We start from the raw sequence: 22,226 nt of genomic DNA, 5'->3' as shown, positions 1-22,226 counted from the left end.
GTAAATAATGTATCTATGTATCTACCTTCATTGGACAGAAATAGGGGTGCTCAGTGGAGGAAAGATTCACTGTGAAACTGATCACTTACCATCTGTTTCCTTGACCTCTTCAATCCAAATGTTTTCAGATTGCTCAGCTCATAGCCTCAACCCAACCAGCCAGAAGGGCCCAAAGAGTACAGAGGAGGAACATGAACCACAAGAGCACCTGAGCTTGCAGAGGAAGGAGCAGAACAAGAGAGGAAGCCCCAAAAGGGTGGGCGTGTCTACACTCTCCATCTCCCCAGCACCTTCTTCCGGGCCCTCATTACCTCCCTGTTCCTCAGGCTGTAAATGAGTGGGTTGAGCCTCGGCACAGAGATGGTGTAGAAGGTGGAGATGGCTCTGTCTCCCGCTGGTGTTCTAGCAGAAGCCTTCTGCATGTAGTTAAATATGCCTCCCCCATAGTAAAGGCCCACCACAGCCAGGTGGGAGGAGCAAGTGGTCAGAGCCTTCTGTTTCCCTTCAGTAGAAGGCATGCTAGTCACAGCCGTGAGGACTCGGACATAGGAAGCCACAGTGCTCCCCAGAGGCAGCAGCAGCATGACCACACAGCAAGCATAGATGAAGCCCTGGAAGAGCGAGGTGTGAGCACAAGAGAGCCTCAGCAGGGTGGGGATCTCACAGAAAAAGTGATCCACCTGTAGAGAGCCGCAGTAGGGGAAGCTGAAGACCATGCCCACGTCAATCACGCTGTTGGCCACTCCAACCATCCAGGACACCAAGGTCATCAGACAACAGGTCTTCCAGTTCATGAGCACAGGGTACCGCAGGGGGTGACACACTGCCACGTACCTGTCATAGGCCATGACCGCCAGGAGGAAGCACTCAGCTCCTCCTACCATGACCACTGAGAAGACCTGAGCTGCGCAGCCACCCTGAGAGATGAACTTACTGCCCGAGAGGAAGCTGGCTGTCATCTTGGGTACTACCGTGCCATTCAGGGTCAGGTCCAAGATAGAGAGCTGGCTGTGAAAAAAGTACATCGGGGTGTGCAGGCGCCTATCGGCTTGTCTGAGCTGGAGGAAGAGGATGTTGCCAGCCAGGGCGGCAGCAGAGGCCAGAAGGACAAGGGAAAAAAAGGAAGAAGTCATATGGTGAGTAGCTGAACAGACCCAAAAGGATGAAATCCGATAGGGAGGTGTGGTTCCAGACATCCATGGCCTTGGCCCTGAAGAAAAAATAGAGGAGCAAGCATAAGAACAAAGCAACTTGCCTGGCATCTGCATCATACAAGGAAAATAACTGCCTCCTGTTTCTTCTACAGGGCAGTGCCCAGCGCACTGTCATAGCCCCATTCTTTCCTTCTGCAGTGAATATCCATTTGCTCTCAGCTGTCCTCAGGATTTGATCTTATTTCTCTTGAAAGACTAGGGAGGGCTTCCCTGGTGGCGCAGTGGTTGAGAGTCCGCCTGCCAATGCAGGGGACGCGGGTTCGTGCCCCGGTCCGGGAAGATCCCACTTGCCGCGGAGCGGCTGGGCCCGTGAGCCATGGCCGCTGAGCCTGCGCGTCCGGAGCCTGTGCTCCACAACGGGAGAGGCCACAACAGGGAGAGGCCCGTGTACCGCAAAAAAAAAAAAAAAAAAATCTACAAACAATAAATGCTGGAGAGGGTGTGAAGAAAGGGAACCCTCTTGCACTGTTGTGGGAATGTAAATTGATACAGCCACTATGGATGGAGGTCCCTTAAAAAACTGAAAATAGAACTACCATATGACCCAGCAATCCCACTATGGGGCATATACCCAGAGAAAACCATAACTCAAAAAGACACATGCACCCCAATGTTCATTGCAGCACTATTTACACTAGCCAGCTCATGGAAACAACCTAAATGCCTGTCGACAGACAAATGGATAAAGAAGTTGTGGTACATATATACAATGGAATATTACTCAGCCATAAAAAGGAACAAAATTGGGTAATTTGTAGGGATGTGGATGGACCTAGTGACTGTCATACAGAATGAAGTAAATCAGAAAGAGAAAAATGAATATCGTATATTAATGCATGTATATGGAATATAGAAAAATGGTACAGATGAACCAGTTTGCAAGGCAGAAATACACAGACATAGAGAACAACATATGGACAGCAAGGGGGGAAAGGGGATTGGGGGTAGGATGAACTGGGAGATAGGGATTGACATATATACACTAACTAATATGTATAAAATAGATAAGTAATGAGAACCTGCTGTATAGCACAGGGAACTCCACTTTGCTGTACTGTAGAAACTAATACAACATTGTAAAACAACTATACCCCAATAAAAACAAAGTGGGGGGGTGGTGTAGAGTGAAATTCTCTCCCAAGTATCAAATGTATCTTTCTGGGTATATTTTGTGCATTTAAAAACCAGTACATACATAAATCCCTTCTCCATGTTTACACAAAAGTTATAACACTATAAACACTGTTCTACACCTTGATTTTCTAATTTTTAGTTTTTTATTTTAAAAAATATATAATGTATACAAGAGATTTATATATGTAGTGTTTCTTTGCTAACTTCCTGAGATGGAAATTAGACAGCTGATTTTCTGCCTTTTTCATTTTAAAATATATCCATTTAAAGTTATGAATTTCCCACTAAGCATAGCTTTACCTATATTCCACAAGTTTGGACATGTCATATCTTTGTTATCTCTCTTTTCAAAATATTTTAAAATTTCCATTGTAATTTCTTTTTTAACTCTTGGGTTACTTAGAAGCTTATCCCTTAATTTCCATATATACGAATATACTGTTGACCTGAAACAAATAGACTCCAGATATTTCTCCAGCAAAGATAGATTTATTCAGGATCAGCAGAAAATTGCAATTCAAGGTCTGCTACGATGGGGAGCCATATGCAAGTGCCCTAACAGCAAGGGAAGGAGAAACTTTTTTTGTTTTAACATCTTTATTGGAGTATAATTGCTTTACAATATTGTGTTAGTTTCTGCTGTATACAAAGTGAATCAGCTATACGTATAAATATATCCCCATATCCCCTCCCTCTTGGGTCTCCCTCCCACCCTCCCTATCCCACCTCTCCAGGTGGTCACAAGTTGGGAGGGGTAGAGCAAACAGAATCCACAGCTTTTCATCTGCTGAGTCCTTGTCAGGAAAGAAGTTTTTCTTCTTCCTGTTGGGCTCTGCTATCATGGAAGGGCATGAGAGCTCCCCCTTCTTGTCTCACAGCTCTATTTAATTGAATTTTCTGTTTACTAATTTTTCATAATACATATAAATGGATTTTCTAGTTTTGTTTATTTGTCAATTAATTTCTAGTGTAATACTAAAAGAATATTGAAATCTGATTTCAAGGCTCTGAAATATGTCAAGACTTGCTTTATGGAACAGCATGTGATCAATTTTGGCAACTGTTGGGTATGCACTTGAAGAGAATGTGTATTTTGTAGTAGTTGGGTATAATTTTCTACTTATACCCACTAGGCCAAGTTGCTACTCTAGTTGTTCAAATCCTCCATATCCTTACTGGTATTTTTGTTACTGTATTCTAAAGTTACTAAGACATGTGTGCAAAAATCTCACATTATGTTGTGAATTTGTCTATTTCCACGTTTAGTTCTTTCAAGTTTCCCTTTATATAACGCCACATTGTTAGATACATATAATTTTTTTAATTTAAAAAAATTTTAATTTTTAAATTTTTTTACAGTAGTCCTTATTGTTTATCTCTTTTAAATATAGCAGTGTGTACATGTCAGTCACAAACTCTCAATCTATCCCACCCCTCCACCCTTCCCCCCATAACCGTAAGTTAATTTTCTAAGTCTGTGAGTCTGTTTCTGTTTTGTAAATAAGTTCATTTGTATCATTTTTTTAGATTCCGCATAAAAGCAATATCATATGATATTTATTTTTCTCTGTCTGACTTACTTCACTTGATATGATAATCTCCAGGTCCATCCATGTTGCTGCAAATGGCAGTATTTTATTCTTTTTTTGGCTGAGCAATATTCCATTGTATATAGGTACAACATCTTCTTTATACACTCATCTATTGATGGACATTTAGGTTGCTTCCGTGTGTTGGTTATTGTAAACAGAGCTGAAATAAACATTAGGGTGCATGTATCATTTAGAACCATGTTTCTTTCCAGATATATGTCCTGGAGTGTGATTGCTGGATCATACCGTAGCTCTATTTTTAGATTTTTAAGGAACCTCCATCCTATTCTCCATAGTGACTGTACCAATTTACATTCATACCAACAGTGAAGGAAGGTTCCCTTTTCTCTACACCCAGCATTTATCGTTTGTAGATTTTCTGATGATGGCCATTCTGACTGTTGTGAAGTGATACCTCATTGTAGTTTTGATTTGCATTTCTCTAATAATTAGCAATGTTGAGCATCTTTTCTTGTGCCTCTTGGCCATCTGCATGTCTTCTTTGGAGAAATGCCGATTTAGGTTTTCTGCCCATTTTTTGATTGGATTGTTTGTTTTTTGGATATTGAGCTGCATGAGTGGTTTGTAAATTTTGGAGACTAATCTCTTGTCCATAGCATCATTTGGCAATATTTTCTCCCATTCTGTGGACTGTCTTCTCATTTTGTTGTGGCTTCCTTTGCTTGCAAAAGCTTTTGAATTAAATTCTGTCCCATTTGTTTATTTTTGTTTTTATTTCCATTACTCTGGGAGACAGATTGAAAAAGATGTTACTGTGATTTATGTCAAAGAGTGTTTTGCCTATGTTTTCTTCTGAGTTTTATAGTATCCAGTCTTACATTTAGGTCTTTAATCCATTTTGAGTTTATTTTTATATATGGTGTTAAAGAATGGTCATTTCATTTTCTTACATGTACCTGTCCAGTTTTCCCCTCATCATTTATTGAAGAGACTGTCTTTTCTCCATTGTATAGTCTTGCCTCTCTTGTCATAGATTAATTGACCATAGGTGCGTGGGGTTATTTTTGGACTTTCTATCCTGTTCCATTGATCTATATTTCTGTTTTTCTGCCAGTACCATTCTTTTTTGATGACTATAGCTTTGTAGTGTAGTCTGAAGTCAGGGAGTCTGATTCTTCCAGCTCCGTTTTTCTTACTCAAGATTGTTTTGGCTATTCAGTGTCTTTTGTGTCTCCATACAAATTTTAAGATTTTTTTGATCTGTGAAAAATGCCATTGGTAACTTGATAGGGATTGCATTGAATCTGTAGATTGCCTTGGGTAGTATAGTCATTTTAACAATATTGATTCTTCCAATCCAAGAACATGGTATATCTTTACATCTGTTTGTGTCATCTTTGATTTCTTTCATCAGCATCTATAGTTTTCAGAGTACAGGTCTTTTGTCTTCTTAGGTACATTTATCCCTAGGTAGTTTATTCTTTAATGCAATGGCAAATGGGATTGTTTCTTTCATTTCTCTTTTTGATCTTTTATTGTTAGTATATGGATGTGCAACAGATTTCTGTGTATTAATTTTGTTTCCTGCAACTTTACCAAATTTATTGATGAGCTCTAGTAGTTTTCTGGTAGCATCTTTAGGATTTTCTATGTATAGTATCATGTCATCTGCAAACAGTGAGAGTTTTGCTTCTTCTTTTCCAATTTGGATTCCTTTTATTTCTTTTTTTTCTCTAATTGGCTGGGCTAGGACTTCCAAAACTATGTTGAGTATAAGTGGTGAGAGTGGACATTCTTGTCTTATTCCTGACCTTAGAGGGAATGCTTTCAGCTTTTTACCATTGAGTGTGAGGTTAGATGTAGGTTTGTCATATATGGCTTTATTATATTGAGGTATGTTCCCACTATGCCCACTTTCTGGAGAGTTTTATCATAAACAGGTGTTGAATTTTGTCAAAAGATTTTTCTGCAACGATTGAGATGATCATATGGTTTTTATTCTTCAATTTGTTGATGTGGTGTATCACATTGACTGATTTGCAGATATTGAAGAATCCTTGCATCCCAGGGATAGATCCCACTTGATCATGGTGTACGATCCTTTTAATGTATTATTGGATTCGGATTGCTAGTATTTTGTTGAGGCTTTCTGCATCTATGTTAACCAGTGACATTGGCCTATAATTTTCTTTTTTTGTGGTATCTTTGTCTGGTTTTGATATCAGGGTGATTGTGGCCTCATAAAATGAGTTTGGGAGTGTTCTCTCCTCTGCAATTTTTTGGAATAGTTTCAGAAGTGTAGGTATTAACTCTTGTCTAAATGTTTGATAGACTTTGCCTGTGAAGCCATCTGATCCTGGACTTTTGTTTTTTGGGAGATTTTAAATCACAGTTTCAATTTCAGTACTTATGATTGGTCTATTAATATATTCTATTTCTTCCTGGTTCCATCTTGGGAGATTGTACCTTTCTAAGAATGTGTCCATTTCTTCCAGTTTGTCCATTTTATTAGCATATAGTTGCTTGAGGTACATATAAATTTTAAATTATTTTACCTTCCTGGTTGAATGAACCTTTTATGAAATATCCCACTATATCTCTAGCTTTGCTTTTCACTTTAATGTTTGTTTTGCCTGATAGTAACATAGTTTCATCAACATTTTTTACATTGTTGGCATAGCATGTATTCGTCCATTCTTTTGCTTTATACTGTTAATACCCTTAATTTTAAGAGAATATTTTGTGTACAGTTTATGCTCTTTAAAAAATTGAGCCTGACAATTTTCATCATTTTTTGACATATTTAGTCCACTTACATTTAGTATGATGTCTGTGATAATTTTCTAGGGCTGCCATAACAGAATACCACAGAGTGGGTGGCTTAAACAACAGAAATTTATTTTCTCACAGCTCTGAAGACTAGAAGTCCAAGATCAAAATGTCAGCAGGTTTGGTTTCTTCTGAGGCCTCTCTCCTTGGCTTGCAGATGGCTGCCTTCTCACTATGTTTTTTCCTCTGTGTGTTTTTGCCCCTTATGTCTCTTTTGTGTGTCTAAATTTCCTCTTTTTAATAAGGACACCACTCAGATTGGATTAGGACTTGCCCTAATAGCATCATTTTAACTTAATCACATTTATTAGGCTATAGCTCCAAACATAGTCACATTCTGAGGTACTTGGGGGTTAGAGCTTCAGTGTATGAATATAGGGGGGATACAATTCAGCCCCTAACAATATCTGATATATTTCAGTTTAAACTCATAATCTTACTATTTGGTTTTTCACTTGTCCCACTTGTACTAATTTCTGCTTGCCTTATTATTATTGTTATTATTATTATTAATTAGGTAATATTTTTCATTCTTTTCTTTTCTCTAATAACTTGTTAGTTATCATTATTTTTATTCTTCTTTTAGTCGTTACCTAGAAATTACAGCTGGCATACTTGATTACTAGTGTCTAATCCAAATATTTTTGTTACTTCCTGCTTAACATGAGGACCTCAGCACACTCTACCCATTATTTTTTGTAAAAGGCAACTCTTAGTCTTCTTACTGCACTTCTTAATGTAATCTGTCTTTTTTGATGGATGCTGTTAAATTTTTTCTTTTTGTTTTGATTATCCAGAGTTTACACTATGTATTTCTTTTCATTCACCTTGCTTTTGACTAATAGAGCTTCTATGACTTGATGTTTTCCATCACTTTTGGAAGTTTCTTTACCATTATTTTTTTCAAATATTGTTTCTGCCCTATTCTCTTTTTCCCCTCTGCTTTTGAGACTCCAGTTACATTTAAGTTAGACCTCACTGAGTCTATATGTTTCTCATGCTCTTTCCCATATTTTATGTTCTTTTTCTGTGTTTCAGCCTTGATTTTTCTATTGACCTACTGCTCTCCTCACTTGTGTCTAAACTGCTCCTAAATCCATTTATTAAGTTCTTAGTTTAGTTTTTGATTTTTTTTCATTCTAGAGTTTTATTTGAATGTTTTCGTAGATTATAGCTGTCTGGTGAAATTATCCATCTTCTTTTCTTTCCTCTTGAGTATAATAATAATAGTTATTTTAAAGTCTCTAAAAGGTAATGTCAATATATGAATCTCCTTTGAGTTTGTTTCTTTTTCTTCTCTCTTGATTTTTGGTCATTTTATCCTTGCCCTGGAATACCTCGTATTTTTCTTGAATGGAAAACATTATGAATTACATATTAAGAGATAGTCTGAAGCTCTGGATGATAATCTTTTCCTTCTGTCATGCAGCTAAATTGTCAGCAGATTTTAATCTAGCCTATGACTGACCTGTAGGAAGCTGGGTCAGTATTTATGAGAATTTGTCTATTTCTGATTAATTATTATTCCTAGGGTAGAGTCCTTCTGTGGTCTTAGCTGGAAACCTGGGATGTTTTTGAGGGCTGTGAACTCCAATGTCTGTCTCCCAGATCTATGAGATTACTGAAAGCTCTGCTCAGCTTTCCAGCCATTAGACCCTTTGCTGTTTAAATCAACAAATTCCTTGAAAGAAAAAGCACCACAGAACATCCAACCCATCTCAAAATATTTCCCTTCTATCTGGGACCTCAGCCTCTCAAGTCATGGTTCCTTTGCTATTGTTATGATGCCTTCAAAAAATTTTGCTTTCTTGTATTTTATCCAACTTCTATAATTGTTCTCATTGTGAAAGTTGCTCTAATACAAATTACTCCACTATAGCTAGAAATGTTTTCTTCTTTATTTAATTTTTATTTTTAATTGTGTGAAACATTTGCCAAAACCCAAACTATAAACAAAAGTACATTCAAAGATGCCTAGTTTCTATCTGTCTTCTCCAAAATTTCTTCCTTCTTCCTATATGAAACACATTTTTATTAGTTTTTGGTTATCCATTCATTTTTCAATTTTGAAAATATAAACAAATGTATATATATACATATATATAATTATCCTCCTTTCTTACACAAGAGATAGCATACTATGTACACTGTTTTGCACTCAACATTATATCCTGAAGATCACTTCAGCATAGCAGATAGAAATACTTTGTGTTGCTTTTTACAGTTGTATAGTACTCCATCATGTGGCTATATTATAACTTGATCAGACCACCTTTAGTGAGCTTTCAATTTTTGTTATTATGAAAAAAATTTGGACATGTATGAAGTTAGAGAGAATGGTTTAATAAATGTCCATGTACCTATCACCTAGCTTTGACAATTATCAACTAATGGCCAATATTATTTCATCTGCTCTCCCACCCACTTCTCCCTGCCTCCCTCATCTATGGATTATTTGGAAACAAAAATTCAGGAATCATATAACTTCATTACATGTAAATACATTAGTGTGTTTCTCTAAAAGATAAGGAAATTAAAAATAATAATGGAATGAACATTTTAAAAGAATTTCTAACAAATATTGATATTGACATCTCATGGACATTTATGTCACAGTTACTGCTTTCTTTATAGTGTTTAAAGTTTGGGGGAGTAATTTGAATACTCTCAGACACTTGAAAAATTATTTTAGAAAATTACACTTATGCATTAAAGTAAAACAGAATACTTCTATTTATTCAAGGTAGTTTTCAAAATAAAAAAGAAGGTATCAGTTCAGACTTCCTTGTAATTTATTTGAGAAAAATGGGCATTTCAAAGACTACATCTATAGCCTTTAGAATCTTTAAAGATAAGGAATAATTGCTATTAATAGACTTTTCTCACTTCCCTACTGTGGGTCCTCAAGCCTCAAGCTATCTTGATTTAGGATGGATCAAGGAGAAAAACACTGAATTTGGATATGAGATTCAAGTTTGATTTTTAATGGACTGGATTTAGAATACTTAAATGAGCTTTAGTCTGACCACCCAACTCTTGAATATGCATGAGATATCATGAAAAAATGGGGATGAAAGAATTGAGATGTCCTATTTAAAAGCAGTGGTTGTACAAAAATAAATGCATTTCCTTGTTTGTACAAGGTCAACTGGAGCCTGTTCAGTATAATGAATGGTAATATAGGAGATGTCACATGGCAATACAGTATATGTTTCCCAGGATGTAGACAGTAGGCTTGCAGTGATTCGTGGGAGGCTGAAATCATGGTGGATTGAGTTTTGGGGTAGTTTGAAAGGAGAAGATGTGCTCAAGCTCGATTTTGAAGAATTAGTAATGACCGAGGAAGACTAGAGGAAACAGACATAGTACAGTCGTCCCCAGGTATACATGGGGATTTACTCCAGGATCCCCTCTCCCCAGTGGATACCAAAACCTCTGCATGCTCAAGTCCTTTTTATAAATGGTTAAATTGCATATAACCTGTGCTCATCCTCCCATATACTGTAAATCATCATCATAATATTACTTAACCTAATACAATGTAGATGGTATGTGAATAGTTGCCAGTGCATGGCAAATTCAAGTTTTGCTTGTTGGAACTTTCTGGAGTTTTTTTTTTTTTTCCTGAATACTTTCAATCTATGGTTGGTTGACTCTGAAGATCCAGAACCCAGAGATACAGAGGGCTGACTGTAATCTCCAATGGGGAAAAATGGTTTGAGCAAAAGTGTGGACATTGAAAACCATCAGATGTATAAGGAGGATAAGAGGAATAGGCTGAAAAGGGAGAAGAGTGGCAAATGCTCTAAGTCATGTCCTCAGCAGCCAATGTGCTGAAAACCAATTTGCTGGAACCCAATTCCATTCTCTGTTCTCTGGTCTTCCTGCCTCTCCCTCTAAGCATCCCCCTCAATGTGTTCCTTGCCTCCAGCTGAAGGAGCTGGAAGCAAGACCACACAAAGGGGTACATAAAAAAAAACCCTGTAACGAAGACACTGTTTTATGATGGCCTCATCTTATCAATAACCAGTGCTGTGGCTGGACCAGCCCTTGTGGTTCCTATTATGACTGCAACATACCCTTCAGCAATAGCCATCAGGAAACTTTGAAAAAATAGAGGTTTATTACATACGCAACACACCTGGGACCACACAGTGAGGCAGCAAGTAGAGAAAGAGAAAGAAAGAGTGGGCCTGGGGTCCTGCTTTTACAGGGGTCAAGGGTGGGGGCCTAGGACTTTAGGGGATCACTCTTTATTAGTTAATTTAAACATAAGACCATGAATTTAAATCACAGGAAGAGAAAAAAAAAAAAACAAGCAGCCCAAATGGCTAATTACTGAAATCAACCAGGATGTCTAAAACAAAGGAGCCTCAGTGGGGAGAGGCAGCCAGGCTCTGGCTCTTTGTCTGGCAACATGGATGGCAATGTGTTCATTCCACACAGTCTTCTTTGAAGTGGATGCCTTCAAAGAAGTGGCAATCAAAGCTTAAGTCAGGTACTTGCATTATAAAAAAACTCAAAACACAAACAAACAAACAAACAAACAAGAAAGCCACTGTCAGAGCTTATACGACAGACACCTAAAAATATAAGGATTTAGAAGAAACAAGTTTGGTGACTTAGCCATTTGGCAGGTAAAATGCCACCATATTTGGTCAGTGAGAAAATTAATTAATTCTATAGGACATAAAGCCAAAAATAGAGAAACCCTAAAATTTATCATTCAACATGAGACACTCTTGAGAGTGAAAGGGAGTGCTATCCATGATTACGCTGGGACAACAGGTATAATAACTAGACCACAGGATTGTCCACAGAAACACGTGAAGGGCACTGAGCTTAGATAAACATCTAACAGGGTTTGGGAAGACACCCAGCTCCCATGCCACCATCTGACTCTCTCAAAGATGGGTGCTTTTCTTTCCCTCCCACTAGGAGGGACAGAATCGTGTTCAGTTCCCACTTTTGATTCAAGTGCAACATCTCACCCAGCGCTCTGCATACCATAGGCCTCCAGTAGACGCAGGCTGACTTCACAGGGCAGGAAAAGGACAGGTGTGGACGGCGTAATACAGGGAGAGCCAACTGGGGCAGTCACAGGTAAAGACCCCATGTGGGCCTGGGAGGACACTGGGGAACCATTGAAATGTGTCTGTGGTGGGGGTTAGAGCACCAAGAAACTTGCCCCCCATGCCTGTGCCCTGGCTGCCCTGTGCCCCTCCCATGACCAGGTTTCCCCACACTGTCCCACTGGCCCTTCTTCTGGTCCTGTCCCTAAGCTCCCTGTTTGGTTTTCTTCAGTTATAAACTTGGGAGCTTCTGCTCCAGGGCTGGAGTTTGTGGGCTCCCCTGGGACTTCACAGCTTTCCCTTCCTCACTCAGGTTCAGTGTTAAGCACCTGCATGGGCAACGGGAGACAGTTCTGCAGCCCATGCTGGGAGGCAGCCCATGGAAGGTGGACGGGAATCAGGGGGTGGGCTCAGATACACGGATCCTGGCTCTGTCCCCATCTGCCCACCACCATCTCCTTGACTAAGTTCACTTTCTTCACACCCCTTTTGCTGAGACGAGGCTGTTGTCTGTCTGAGGCCCACTGTCTGAGCTAGAGAGTCACAGCGAGGCTGAGGGTGACGTGGACACCCACAGCTGGGCTGAGAGGTTGGTGGGAGCTGAGGAAGGAGGTCAGAGCTGAGGGGCTCCTCTCTGACCCCTCTGACCCAGTAAGTGCAAACAAAGAAAGGAGGCTGAAGTGATTTTGAGGCTGGAATCTCCTTCACAGGGTATTTGCTGAGTTTATTTTCTTCCAGGGAACCCACCTTTAGGTGAGGGTCTTTACCTGTTACCTGCCTCTCTCCTTTTTGCAGTTCCTATTACTGATTGCTGGTTATTTCGCATTTCTGTTTATCAGCATTTTCTCTTCCTGTTATTTTCTGCCTCTGTTAGTTTTTATTTTCTTTTGGGGGGATAAGGCAGTGGGCATATATCTTCTAGTGTTATGCCTCTTCTCACTCTTTCTTCCAGTCCTCTTCCTTTGATCTACTTCTCCCTTTTTCTTAACTTAGTGTCTCATTGACCTTTTTCTTTTCTCTTTCCCTCTGTCTGGATTGGGGGGCCACAGTGATGGGTTGAAGAGTTTTCTAAAGCAGGAAGACAAAGGATGAGTGGAGAGAGATGCAGGTAAAGAGGCAGGGAGGAGAGGGGAGGTAGAGTCGCTTTTTCCCCAAAAGGTGACTTGTTTTATGGTGACATTTCTAGGAAGAAAAATGAACTTGCTAACTAAACACCCAGAGAAAGGAGTGACGTTATAGTGCAAGAAATGAGCATGTGAGATGCCAGAATAATTTCTTGAATTGTTTTGCATAATACAATTACTCATTCAACAAATATGTGCTGAGAACACAATATATGCCAGGCACTGTCCTAAGAGCCTGAGATCCCACCATGTGCAAAAGTGGCATCAGTGAATATAGGTTTTAGTTGAGAAACTAGGAGTATAACAAAATTCATGTGAATTAAATGTAGCATGCCCAATGGTGTTTAGTGCAATGAGAAACATGAGGCAGGTTAGGAATGAGAAGGAAAAAAGGATTTCAACTCTAAATAGATGTGGAGGAAGGCCTGGATAAGAAGGTGAGGAGCAGGTAAGGGAACAAGGTGGAATATACCTGGGGAGAGTCTTATATGAGGAAGTAAGAACAAGCCTTGCATCCGCCTGCTCTGTTGGAGGAACGGAAGGGAGGCCAGTGAGACTTGAGTGGAGGAAATTCCAGGGAGAGCAGAACATACATCCTTTTGCCTATGGATGCTCCAGCAATATCTATAGAGAAGGCTGTCCTTTCTCTGAGAAATTGAATTGCTTTTGCCCCTTTGTCAGCATAGCGTATACAGAAGTAGAAATACAATGTTGCACATGAAACATATAATGCCATAAACCAATGTTACCTCAAAAAAAAAAAAAAAAGGCAAGCAGCAAAAAGGATAGCAACAACAATGACAAAAAGATTAGTTGGGGAGAAATATTTGCAAACCACATATTTGACAAGGGACTTGTAGCTGGACTAAATAAAGAACTTATCAAAACCTAATATTTTAAAAAGTTGTCCACATTAACAGAATTAAGGGGGGGGAAATCACATGATCATCTCAATTGCTGCAGAAACAGCATTTGACAAAATTTAGTACCCTTTCATGATAAAAACATTCAACAGACTAGGAATAAAAGTAAACAGGTGAATGGTTAAACAAACTGTGGTACATTTATACCATGGAATATTACTCAGCAATTAAAAAAAAAGAAATACTATTGATATAACTGGAATGGATCCCAAGGCAATTATGCAGAGTAAAAAAGCCAATCTCTAGAGGCTACATATTGTCTTATTGCATTTATATAGCATTCTTGAAGCAACACAATTAGAGACAGAGAATAGATTAGTGGTTGCCAGGGGTTAGGGATGGGAGACAGGAGAAATTAGAGGGGTTGTATGTGGCTATAAAAGAGTAGCCCAAGGGAGTCTTGTGGTCATGGAACAGTTCTGTATCTTGATTGTGACACTTTCATGAAGCTACACATGTGATAAAATTGCTATATATCAGGTCCTGGGGCAGGAAGGGGCAGCCGTGAAGCTGTTACCTGTCACGGGGGGGGGTCGACTGTGGCCCAGTGCCATCTCTTAGATCCTCCCCTGTCCCCTTAAAAAAAAAAAATAAGAAGTAGTGAGTCAAACAAAGAATCATGCCTCTTGAGAACTAGGTAAATTTAAATCTTGGGTAGCCTAATAGACAATGTTCAATCATGACATTGAAAAAACATGCAGTTTTGGTGTGCTGTGTTTTCATTTTTATTTGTCTCTAAGTGTTCTGCAGTTTCCCTTGTGATTTCTTCATTGATCCATTGGTTGTTTAAGATTGTATTGTTTAGTTTCCACAAATTAGTGAATTAAAGTTTTACTTCTGTTATTGAAAAAAAAAGAATAATGATGTACATATTAAATTAAGGCAAATTATATAAGTTTAAATAGTGAGCTGATTCCAGTGTAAATAAAGAATGAGAAAATGAATGTGCTGGGGAAAAAAATTGCTATATAGAGATATGGAGAAATCTGAATAAACTCTATGGGTTGTACCAATATCAATTTCCAGTTTTGTTACTGCACTATACTTATACAAGATGTCATCATTGGGGAGAGCAGGTGATAGGTACATGAGACCTCCCTGTATATTTCTTTGCAGCTTTATGTGAATCTATAATTATTTCAAAATATTTTCTTTCTTCCTTCCTTCCTTTCTTTCTCTCTTTCTTTGAGCCCAGATTCCAAATTAACATTCTAAGAAGCTAATGCTCTAATGTGTAGATAGTAAGAGCCCTGCTAATGTCAGGGGCTGTGGTCAGTTCATGATTCCATGTGGTTTTACAGACATTTTCTAATCCACACTGAGGACCTCACTGTGGAGCAGTGATAGGGCCTGTTAATAAAATGACTGAGCGGAAGGTCGTGTTATTAAAACACGAAATACTCAGCTAAGGCCAATCTCTGCAGGCCCATGAGGCCTGAAAGACACACACATTGGTTGAAAAGCAGACAGGTATACAAAGTTATAAAAATCACACCACAATCTTTACATTAAGATTTAACATAAGCACAAGGAATAAAGCCACCGAATGCAGCAGTAATCCTAGAGTATTGGTTACCCTCTTCTCTTCGAATCTCCCATCCAAACTCAGAGCCCTAGGGACAGAAATCAGGCTACTTTTGTCTTCTAGAATTTGAGCCAACCATTCAAATGAGGTTTTGGAAATTTTAATAACATAAAAACCTAAGTTTAAAAAACGTGATTCAAGGCGTAGCTCCGATCTTGCTAAAAATGCCTTTTGGGAGGTTAAGCCGCTTGCACAGTGTTGGGAATGAACGAGCCGTCCCAGCTCTATGAAGAGAGCAATGACGTGCAGATGGACCTGATGCCTGGCAAGAGTGACCTTCCACAGACGGAGGTAGGCAGCGGGAGCCGGGAGCCATCCCCGAACCCCCGCACCGGAGCCCAGGACGGCCCAGTGGAGGAGGAGGAGGCCCAGCCAACGGCGGAGCCGCAGGGAGACAGAGGCCTTGCTAACCGGCCCAGCTCTGGGGAGTAGCCAGGCCAGATCGCCAGCCCTGGCTTGGAAAAGGTGGGGGAGGGGGGAGGGGGGATACGACGAGAAAGACTAGGAATTTGATGACTGGGAGGACCACTGCGACTATCTGGCAGAGGAGCAGTTGAGTGGTGCAGGCTGTAGAGTTTCAGCAGCCCTTGGAGGAGACAACGTGTTTCTGAGAACCTCCAGAGTAAGAGAAGCAGCTCTGGATGGCGGGTTTCAAATGGGTCATGAAAACACCTCTTTTGATCAGTTGGCTTTTGTGGAAAAGCTTTTTTCACTTATGGTTGGCAATCGTTTGACCGAAGAACTCGGCTGTGATTAGATTATTGATATGATACAGAGTAACTAAGTGATTTGGGAGAGACCCAGCGTTCCACTGTCTCTCGGGTTCTTTCCAAATAGGTCCGTGCCAATGGAAAACTTGATCTTAAAAAAAAATTTTTTTTCTAATTTAATTTTATTTATTTATTTTTGCAGAGTAGAATAGGGCAGGGACAGCACAGTTATGAAAAAGGAAGATAATTGGTAAAGAAAAAGGCTGGGGCTTCCCTGGTGGCGCAGTGGTTGAAAGTCTGCCTGCTGATGCAGGGGACACGGGTTCGTGCCTCAGTCCGCGAAGATCCCACATGCCGCGAAGCGGCTGGGCCCCTGAGCCCTGGCCGCTGAGCCTGCACGTCCGGACCCTGTGCTCCGCAACGGGAGAGGCCACAACAGTAAGAGGCCTGCGTACTGCAAAAAAAAAAAAAAAAGAAAAGAAAAAGGCTGTTAGTACTGTTGAATCCTGTTTTCAAGAATGTCCTAAAACACCTATGGCTTTGACTTTGTTATTGATCCAGATTATTTTCCTTGCATTGGGGAAAATATCTTTCATATGTAAGGGATGGTTTTGCAAGAATAAGTCATGACCAAGACAAACTACCAGCACAAGAGCCCACTGTATTAGTTGCATGACAAAGAGTAACTAATTTGTCCAATTAAAGACATGATCTCTTTGAGTTATTTGGACTGAAAGCATTTTTATTTATTTATTTGCCACACCGCGAGGCTTGCGGGATCTTAGTTCTCCGACCAGGGATTGAACCCGCACCCTGAACAGTAATATCGCCGAGTCCTAATCCCTGGACTGCCAGGGAATTCCCTTGTCTGAAAGTATACGGAGAAGACTTTGAAGATTCCACTGTGTGATCTATCCAAGCTGTGGTTATCAAAGGCTAAATTTTTAGTGTAAGATAAATTGAGTATTCTTCAGTATCCCTAAAGGTTAATCAAGCTCCCAAAGAAATATGTATTGTGTGTGCTATGTCTTAAAATGTGTTTCCAAGATCATCTGAAATTTTGCTTGTACTTGTATCTTAATCATTTAGATAGCTATTGTGATCTATAATTCAAGAAAATACCTCGCCTTGACTATTTTTAAAAGTCAAATTTAAGACTTCCTTAAAAAAGTTTCAAATTTGAGACATTAAAATGTATGTGAAAGTACAAGAAAACAAACTATTTCTAACATCCTTATACTCTAGAGAAAGTGTTTTACTTGCTCTCTTTTTTTTCATTTAACTTTACAGGTAAAAAAGACTGTTTCAACTTCATAATGTAAGAACTGTTAAGTGAAAATTGTCAAGTAAAAAGAAAGCCCTACATCTAAAAGACTTTATGAACACTCATGTCCGTCAACACTTAAAGGTTTTAAACCTGCCCAGAAATCCCCCTCAGTATCTGAAGTTTCCTCAGTCTCCTTCTCTAGTTAAGCTTGTTATTGGTTATGCACTGGCATTCGAGGTAATTTTTTTTTTTTAAAGCACAATTCAAGTCTGTATCTGAAGCAAAATCACTCACTGATGCAGGTAAAAATCAACAGAAAACCAAACTGGAGATTCGTTCACCAAATAGTGATGGTTGTCTCTGAGTTTGGGGCTTGCAGATGAATTTTTTTCTATATACTTTTCTTGGATTTGCTATTTTTTAAGAAGTGGGTTTTTATAATGCGGGGCGGGGGGGGGTGGTGTCTCCGTACAGTGTGCAGTCAAGCGTGTTTTGTCAAGACCCCGTACCTCCATACCTCCAGCTAGAACATTTGTTTCAAGGGTGGAAACATCAGGCAACAGAACTGCATGGATGGAGGCTTCTGAGACCGCCAAGGCGGTCACTGATGAACCACTTCTGAATGTGTCGGTGTTATTTGCCAAAAAATGTTATGGGTTAAACAAAAAAGAATTGGGAAGAAGTAGTGCAGTGTTTCCCCTTCCTTTTTTTAATTCGTAAAAACAACAAAAGCTCACGGGTAAAACAAAACAAAACAAGTGATAGTGTAGAAGGCTTCCCCTGCGTCCACGCCCACTCCCCCAAAGTGAACTGCCAGAGTGACTTCTTGAGTATCCTTCCCAAAAACATTGTGTGCTTCTGTGCTTCGTGAATCCTCCTTTGTCAGAGCGCTCGCAGAGCGCAGATTCCACGCCGGTGGCTCTGGGCAATCTAATTCTGCTAGTTGGAGTGTGGTTCTGCTGACCTGTAGACCCACCCCTACAACTGATTTCCCACAGGACCCTGCGGATATTATCTAAATTGAAAAATAGCTCCCCAAACGTGTTTAAAGGCAGGGTAGCGTGGCCGAGCGGTCTAAGGCGCTGGATTAAGGCTCCAGTCTCTTCGGGGGCGTGGGTTCGAATCCCACCGCTGCCAGCTTGTTTATCCCTTTTTCCCCCCGCATTCATCACAAAAAGGATTATGCAAATTGGACGCTCAACTGCGGGCCCCGCCTTCACTCGGAGCATGGGACTGCGTTCACCAGCCTGCTGAGATATATCTCAGCTCAGGGCGCGCCGAAGTCCCAGATCTCAAGTTGGGTGGCTTAAGGTCTCTACGGGGGCCCAAGGATGAGTTGGGGAACCCAGCGCTGTAGATGCTGGTTCTCCCCTCCCTGGAAAACCGGGAGCGGTGATGATGGGACGTCCTGAACTGGGACCAAACTTACTGCAAAGTAATAAATTTCAAAAAGCTAAAAGGAGAGACAGCCTCTAACTAACCTTGTTTCCGCCCGGTTTCGAACCGGGGACCTTTCGCGTGTTAGGCGAACGTGATAACCACTACACTACGGAAACAGGCCCACTATACACTTTTCGTAATACTCATGAAAATCTCTAGTTAGGAAAACTTGTGAGTACGGTGCATACACAGCTCTATGGTGGTGAAACAATGGTGCCACGATCCAGATCATTGGAAACGCCCACAGAAGGCTCTGCACCCAACCTCTCACCGGCAAGCTGCTCACCCACTCTTCTACCTGCATTTCTTTCCCATCCCGGAACTCTTGGTGATGCCCACTGCCCGTCCAGGACGGAAACTGTCCACATAACAAGAAATTTTCAGAAGGTAAAATGAAAAAAGAAAAAAAATCGGGCTCGTCCGGGATTTGAACCCGGGACCTCTCGCACCCAAAGCGAGAATCATACCCCTAGACCAACGAGCCACCCGATGGAATAACACCTGGTTCAATCCTTGATATGCTGCTATATAGAGTCGTTTAATCGCTGAGAAAGTGAACATTTTTTTCTGGTATAATGAAAGCGTTCTCTGGATCTCCGAGTATCTCACGCCCAACCTATCCCTGTTCGACCGTCATCGCGTCAGCTGTTAACTCTCAGCGGTAGATAGTTCGCTCAGCATAAAAGCTCGGTATCCCTTGGCCCCTCTGAGATCTCCTGGAATCCAAATGAGCGCCTCATTGCTAAGGCTACTCGGGCAGCAGGCAGGGGCATCCTTCCACTTTGGGGACTCCTCCTCTCCCAGGGAAGCCCAAATAAGGCGCAAGTCTGGAGGCCCAAGGGCAGAGTACAGAAGCCGGGAGAGCCGGGGGTCTCCTGGAGAGAACCGGGAGCCGGGCTTGTAGGGGAGGCGGGATAGACTAGGTCCCGAGCCGCGACAGACGAAATGAAACCTGGGTAGTTCCTTCCTATGAAGCGCCTGGTAAGGGCAGGAGGGGGGGCTTGGGGGGGGGGTTTCTTTATCGTTTTATGAAAATGTTAAAAACAACATATACTTATTTGCAAAATATTCAGGAAGTGTAGGGAAGTGAGAAATTAGAAGCATAAATGAGATGGCCAGGAACCCCGCTCCCTCAAAGGGTGATCGACCACGGTAGTTGGTGCGCAGCCCCCCGAGGCTAGCATCGGTGCGCGCACGCACACGCACACACGCGGCGCCCTAGCTGCGTTCTCCCGGGATCGCCCCAGAACAGTCACCCGCCCAGTGAACGAGAGGCCCGGGCTGTGGGGGCGCTTTCCTCCTCCAATTCCACTGGGTTATTTAGTAGTAAAAAGCAGTGATTCCTGGGATCACTGCTTTCAAAGTTCACGAAAATCCACTCAGAGTGGACCCAAAAGTTTATTTTTGTGCCACCAGCAGAGAAATTCCCTACACGGATGGCTGTTACAAAAGAGAGAGACGAATGTTGGTTAACCTACTCCGAGGGGGAAAAAGTGCTATTTTTTCCATTGCCACTCTCCGAGATCTTGCTCAGCCCTCTGACCTGACCTCTCTACTCGTTGCCGCTCCTCCTCTCGGCCTCTTCCTTGGAGACCACGTGGCTAACGCACTCCATCCCCACCTGCTGTGGTCTTCCCCTCCTCCCGTGCGCACTCAGCGTTAGGTGGGCTCTCCTCTGCTTCCGGCGGCTGTGCGTCCTTGGCCTCCCAGTCACTACCGCCTCCGTGTTGTAAGCATTCGCTTCTCTTCTCTGTGGAATTATATAAAGAGAAGTGCAAACAAATGTCCACACTCGTGACACCTGGACCTAAAAAGTGTAAGTTTGTCACATTCGCTTCCAGTCTTTTTTTAAAACAACTATTTAGTTTTCCTTTTAACAAACAAAAAAAAGTAATACATGCTGACCTTCTGACTTATTTATTCTGTTAACGGAAGTCAAGTGTACAAAATGACCCTAAATCCTCAGTGAACATGGGGCCCCCTGCCCAATGGGCAGAACCAGGCCCGCTAGAGGTCTCGGGCGCCCGCCCCCCCGCCGTGGCCTTTGCGGGCATGACCCATCCGGGGGGCCTTGGCAGAAGCAGAGCCCTGACTAGGCCCCGCCGCGTCATCCGAGAGCGCTGGAGCCCTCTCTCCAGCGGATGAGGACCCTCAGAAAAGCCCTGAGCGAGTCGCCATCCCACGTGAGGTCTAGCTTGGATCAGCTTTCGATAACAGAACCCGGGCCTCCTCACCAGAAGAGAGAAAACCGCTCGCGGGAACCTGGGTAGACGCCCAGGAGGGGAGAATGAGGTGAGTGGGGGGCGTGGCAGAGGAGGTACCCACTTCCCTCCCTCACACAAGCCAGCTCCCATCCAAAGAGGCAAGCTTTCCATCAAGACCCGAAGGGACTCGCCCCACACGGGCACGCTGAGGCACCTGCGCGTCCCGGACTCCCGGGATTCTTCAACTACTATGTGACTGCCCTACTGGAAGGCCACCTCATTAAAGAAGCCCCTGCGGGGACCAATGGCAAGCTACGCGGGGTCTTAAACATCGCTCCACTCTCGACTAAAATAGTAGATTCCCAGGGGGCGGGGGCGGGAGGGCTTTCACAGGTGATCCCCCAAGCAACGCAGAAAGAATTAGAGACCAGGGCAAGCCCCTGGCCGAGTGGAGCGACAGGAAGGGAACGGAAAGACCCGCCGTGAACTCGAGGAGAGGGCGCGCATAAGGAAGCGAGAGAGGGGTCGCGGGGGAGAAGGCGCCCGGGGCCAGCAGAACCTGTGATCTCAAAGCGAGGGATGCAGTGGGTCTGGATCTTCGCGAGAGTAGACGGGAGGGAGGGACCGAAGGGTGCCAAGCATTTAAGGGGCACTTGAGGGGCAAAAACACGTAATGGCGGAAATTCGTGTTGGGGTATGCATTTTCAGCTCTTCAGAGGAGAGGGATGGAAAAAAACTGTGGCAGGCCCCAGCGAGATTTGAACTCGCGACCCCTGGTTTACAAGACCAGTGCTCTAACCCCTGAGCTATGGAGCCAACTGCAAATCGCCTCTCTGCGCACGAGTACTTAACACCGCTCTGGTCACCGCGCAGCCGCAGACACCAACATGCAGGAGTTAAGTGACGACAGGCGGGTCCCACGTCCCTCGGCCAGTGAGCGCCCCGTCCGGCTGCCGCCACCTCAGCTGCGGCGTCAGTGTCAGCGTCGCGGGCCGAGCTGCAAATCCTAGGAGAGAGCCCAGAGGAGACAGGGCGGCGTTGCGCCCTCTGGGGAGCGGAAGCTGTGAAAGATCTGGTGAGGGCGGGGCGCGCTGCGGGAGGGGGCGGGGCCACCAATGGGCTGAATACGAGGAGGACCCGGGGTCTTCCGCACGGCTTTGGGGTCTGGGGC

At 42.4% G+C, this 22,226-nt stretch overlaps 2 protein-coding genes and 4 non-coding genes across 6 annotated transcripts; 2 read left to right on the top strand and 4 right to left on the bottom strand.

The window, feature by feature from the left end:
• Positions 1 to 266: 266 nt before the first annotated feature.
• Positions 267 to 1,200, bottom strand: LOC132486499 (olfactory receptor 2M3-like). The gene is given in 2 exon segments (XM_060093777.1): positions 267 to 1,118; positions 1,120 to 1,200. Coding segments are annotated over 2 exon segments (933 nt in total).
• Positions 1,201 to 15,683: 14,483 nt separating this feature from the next.
• LOC132486503 (EP300-interacting inhibitor of differentiation 1-like) lies at positions 15,684 to 16,191 on the top strand. The gene is made up of 2 exons (XM_060093782.1): positions 15,684 to 15,839; positions 15,940 to 16,191. The coding sequence occupies exons 1-2, from the start codon at positions 15,684 to 15,686 to the stop codon at positions 16,189 to 16,191; spliced, it is 408 nt and encodes a 135-aa protein (XP_059949765.1).
• Positions 16,192 to 18,466: 2,275 nt separating this feature from the next.
• TRNAL-AAG (transfer RNA leucine (anticodon AAG)) lies at positions 18,467 to 18,548 on the top strand. The gene has a single exon. It is a non-coding gene; the product is annotated as a tRNA-Leu (tRNA).
• A 346-nt stretch (positions 18,549 to 18,894) lies between these two features.
• On the bottom strand, positions 18,895 to 18,967 carry TRNAV-AAC (transfer RNA valine (anticodon AAC)). The gene has a single exon. It is a non-coding gene; the product is annotated as a tRNA-Val (tRNA).
• Positions 18,968 to 19,263: 296 nt separating this feature from the next.
• Positions 19,264 to 19,335, bottom strand: TRNAP-UGG (transfer RNA proline (anticodon UGG)). The gene has a single exon. It is a non-coding gene; the product is annotated as a tRNA-Pro (tRNA).
• Positions 19,336 to 21,798: 2,463 nt separating this feature from the next.
• On the bottom strand, positions 21,799 to 21,871 carry TRNAT-UGU (transfer RNA threonine (anticodon UGU)). The gene has a single exon. It is a non-coding gene; the product is annotated as a tRNA-Thr (tRNA).
• Between the last annotated feature and the right edge of the window lie 355 nt (positions 21,872 to 22,226).

This window comes from Mesoplodon densirostris, chromosome 3 (genome assembly GCF_025265405.1).
Source record: "Mesoplodon densirostris isolate mMesDen1 chromosome 3, mMesDen1 primary haplotype, whole genome shotgun sequence".
Classification (NCBI taxonomy): Eukaryota; Metazoa; Chordata; class Mammalia; order Artiodactyla; family Ziphiidae; genus Mesoplodon; species Mesoplodon densirostris.
The sequence above is the reverse complement of the archived record's forward strand: the minus strand, read 5'-3'. Positions and strand labels throughout refer to the sequence as shown.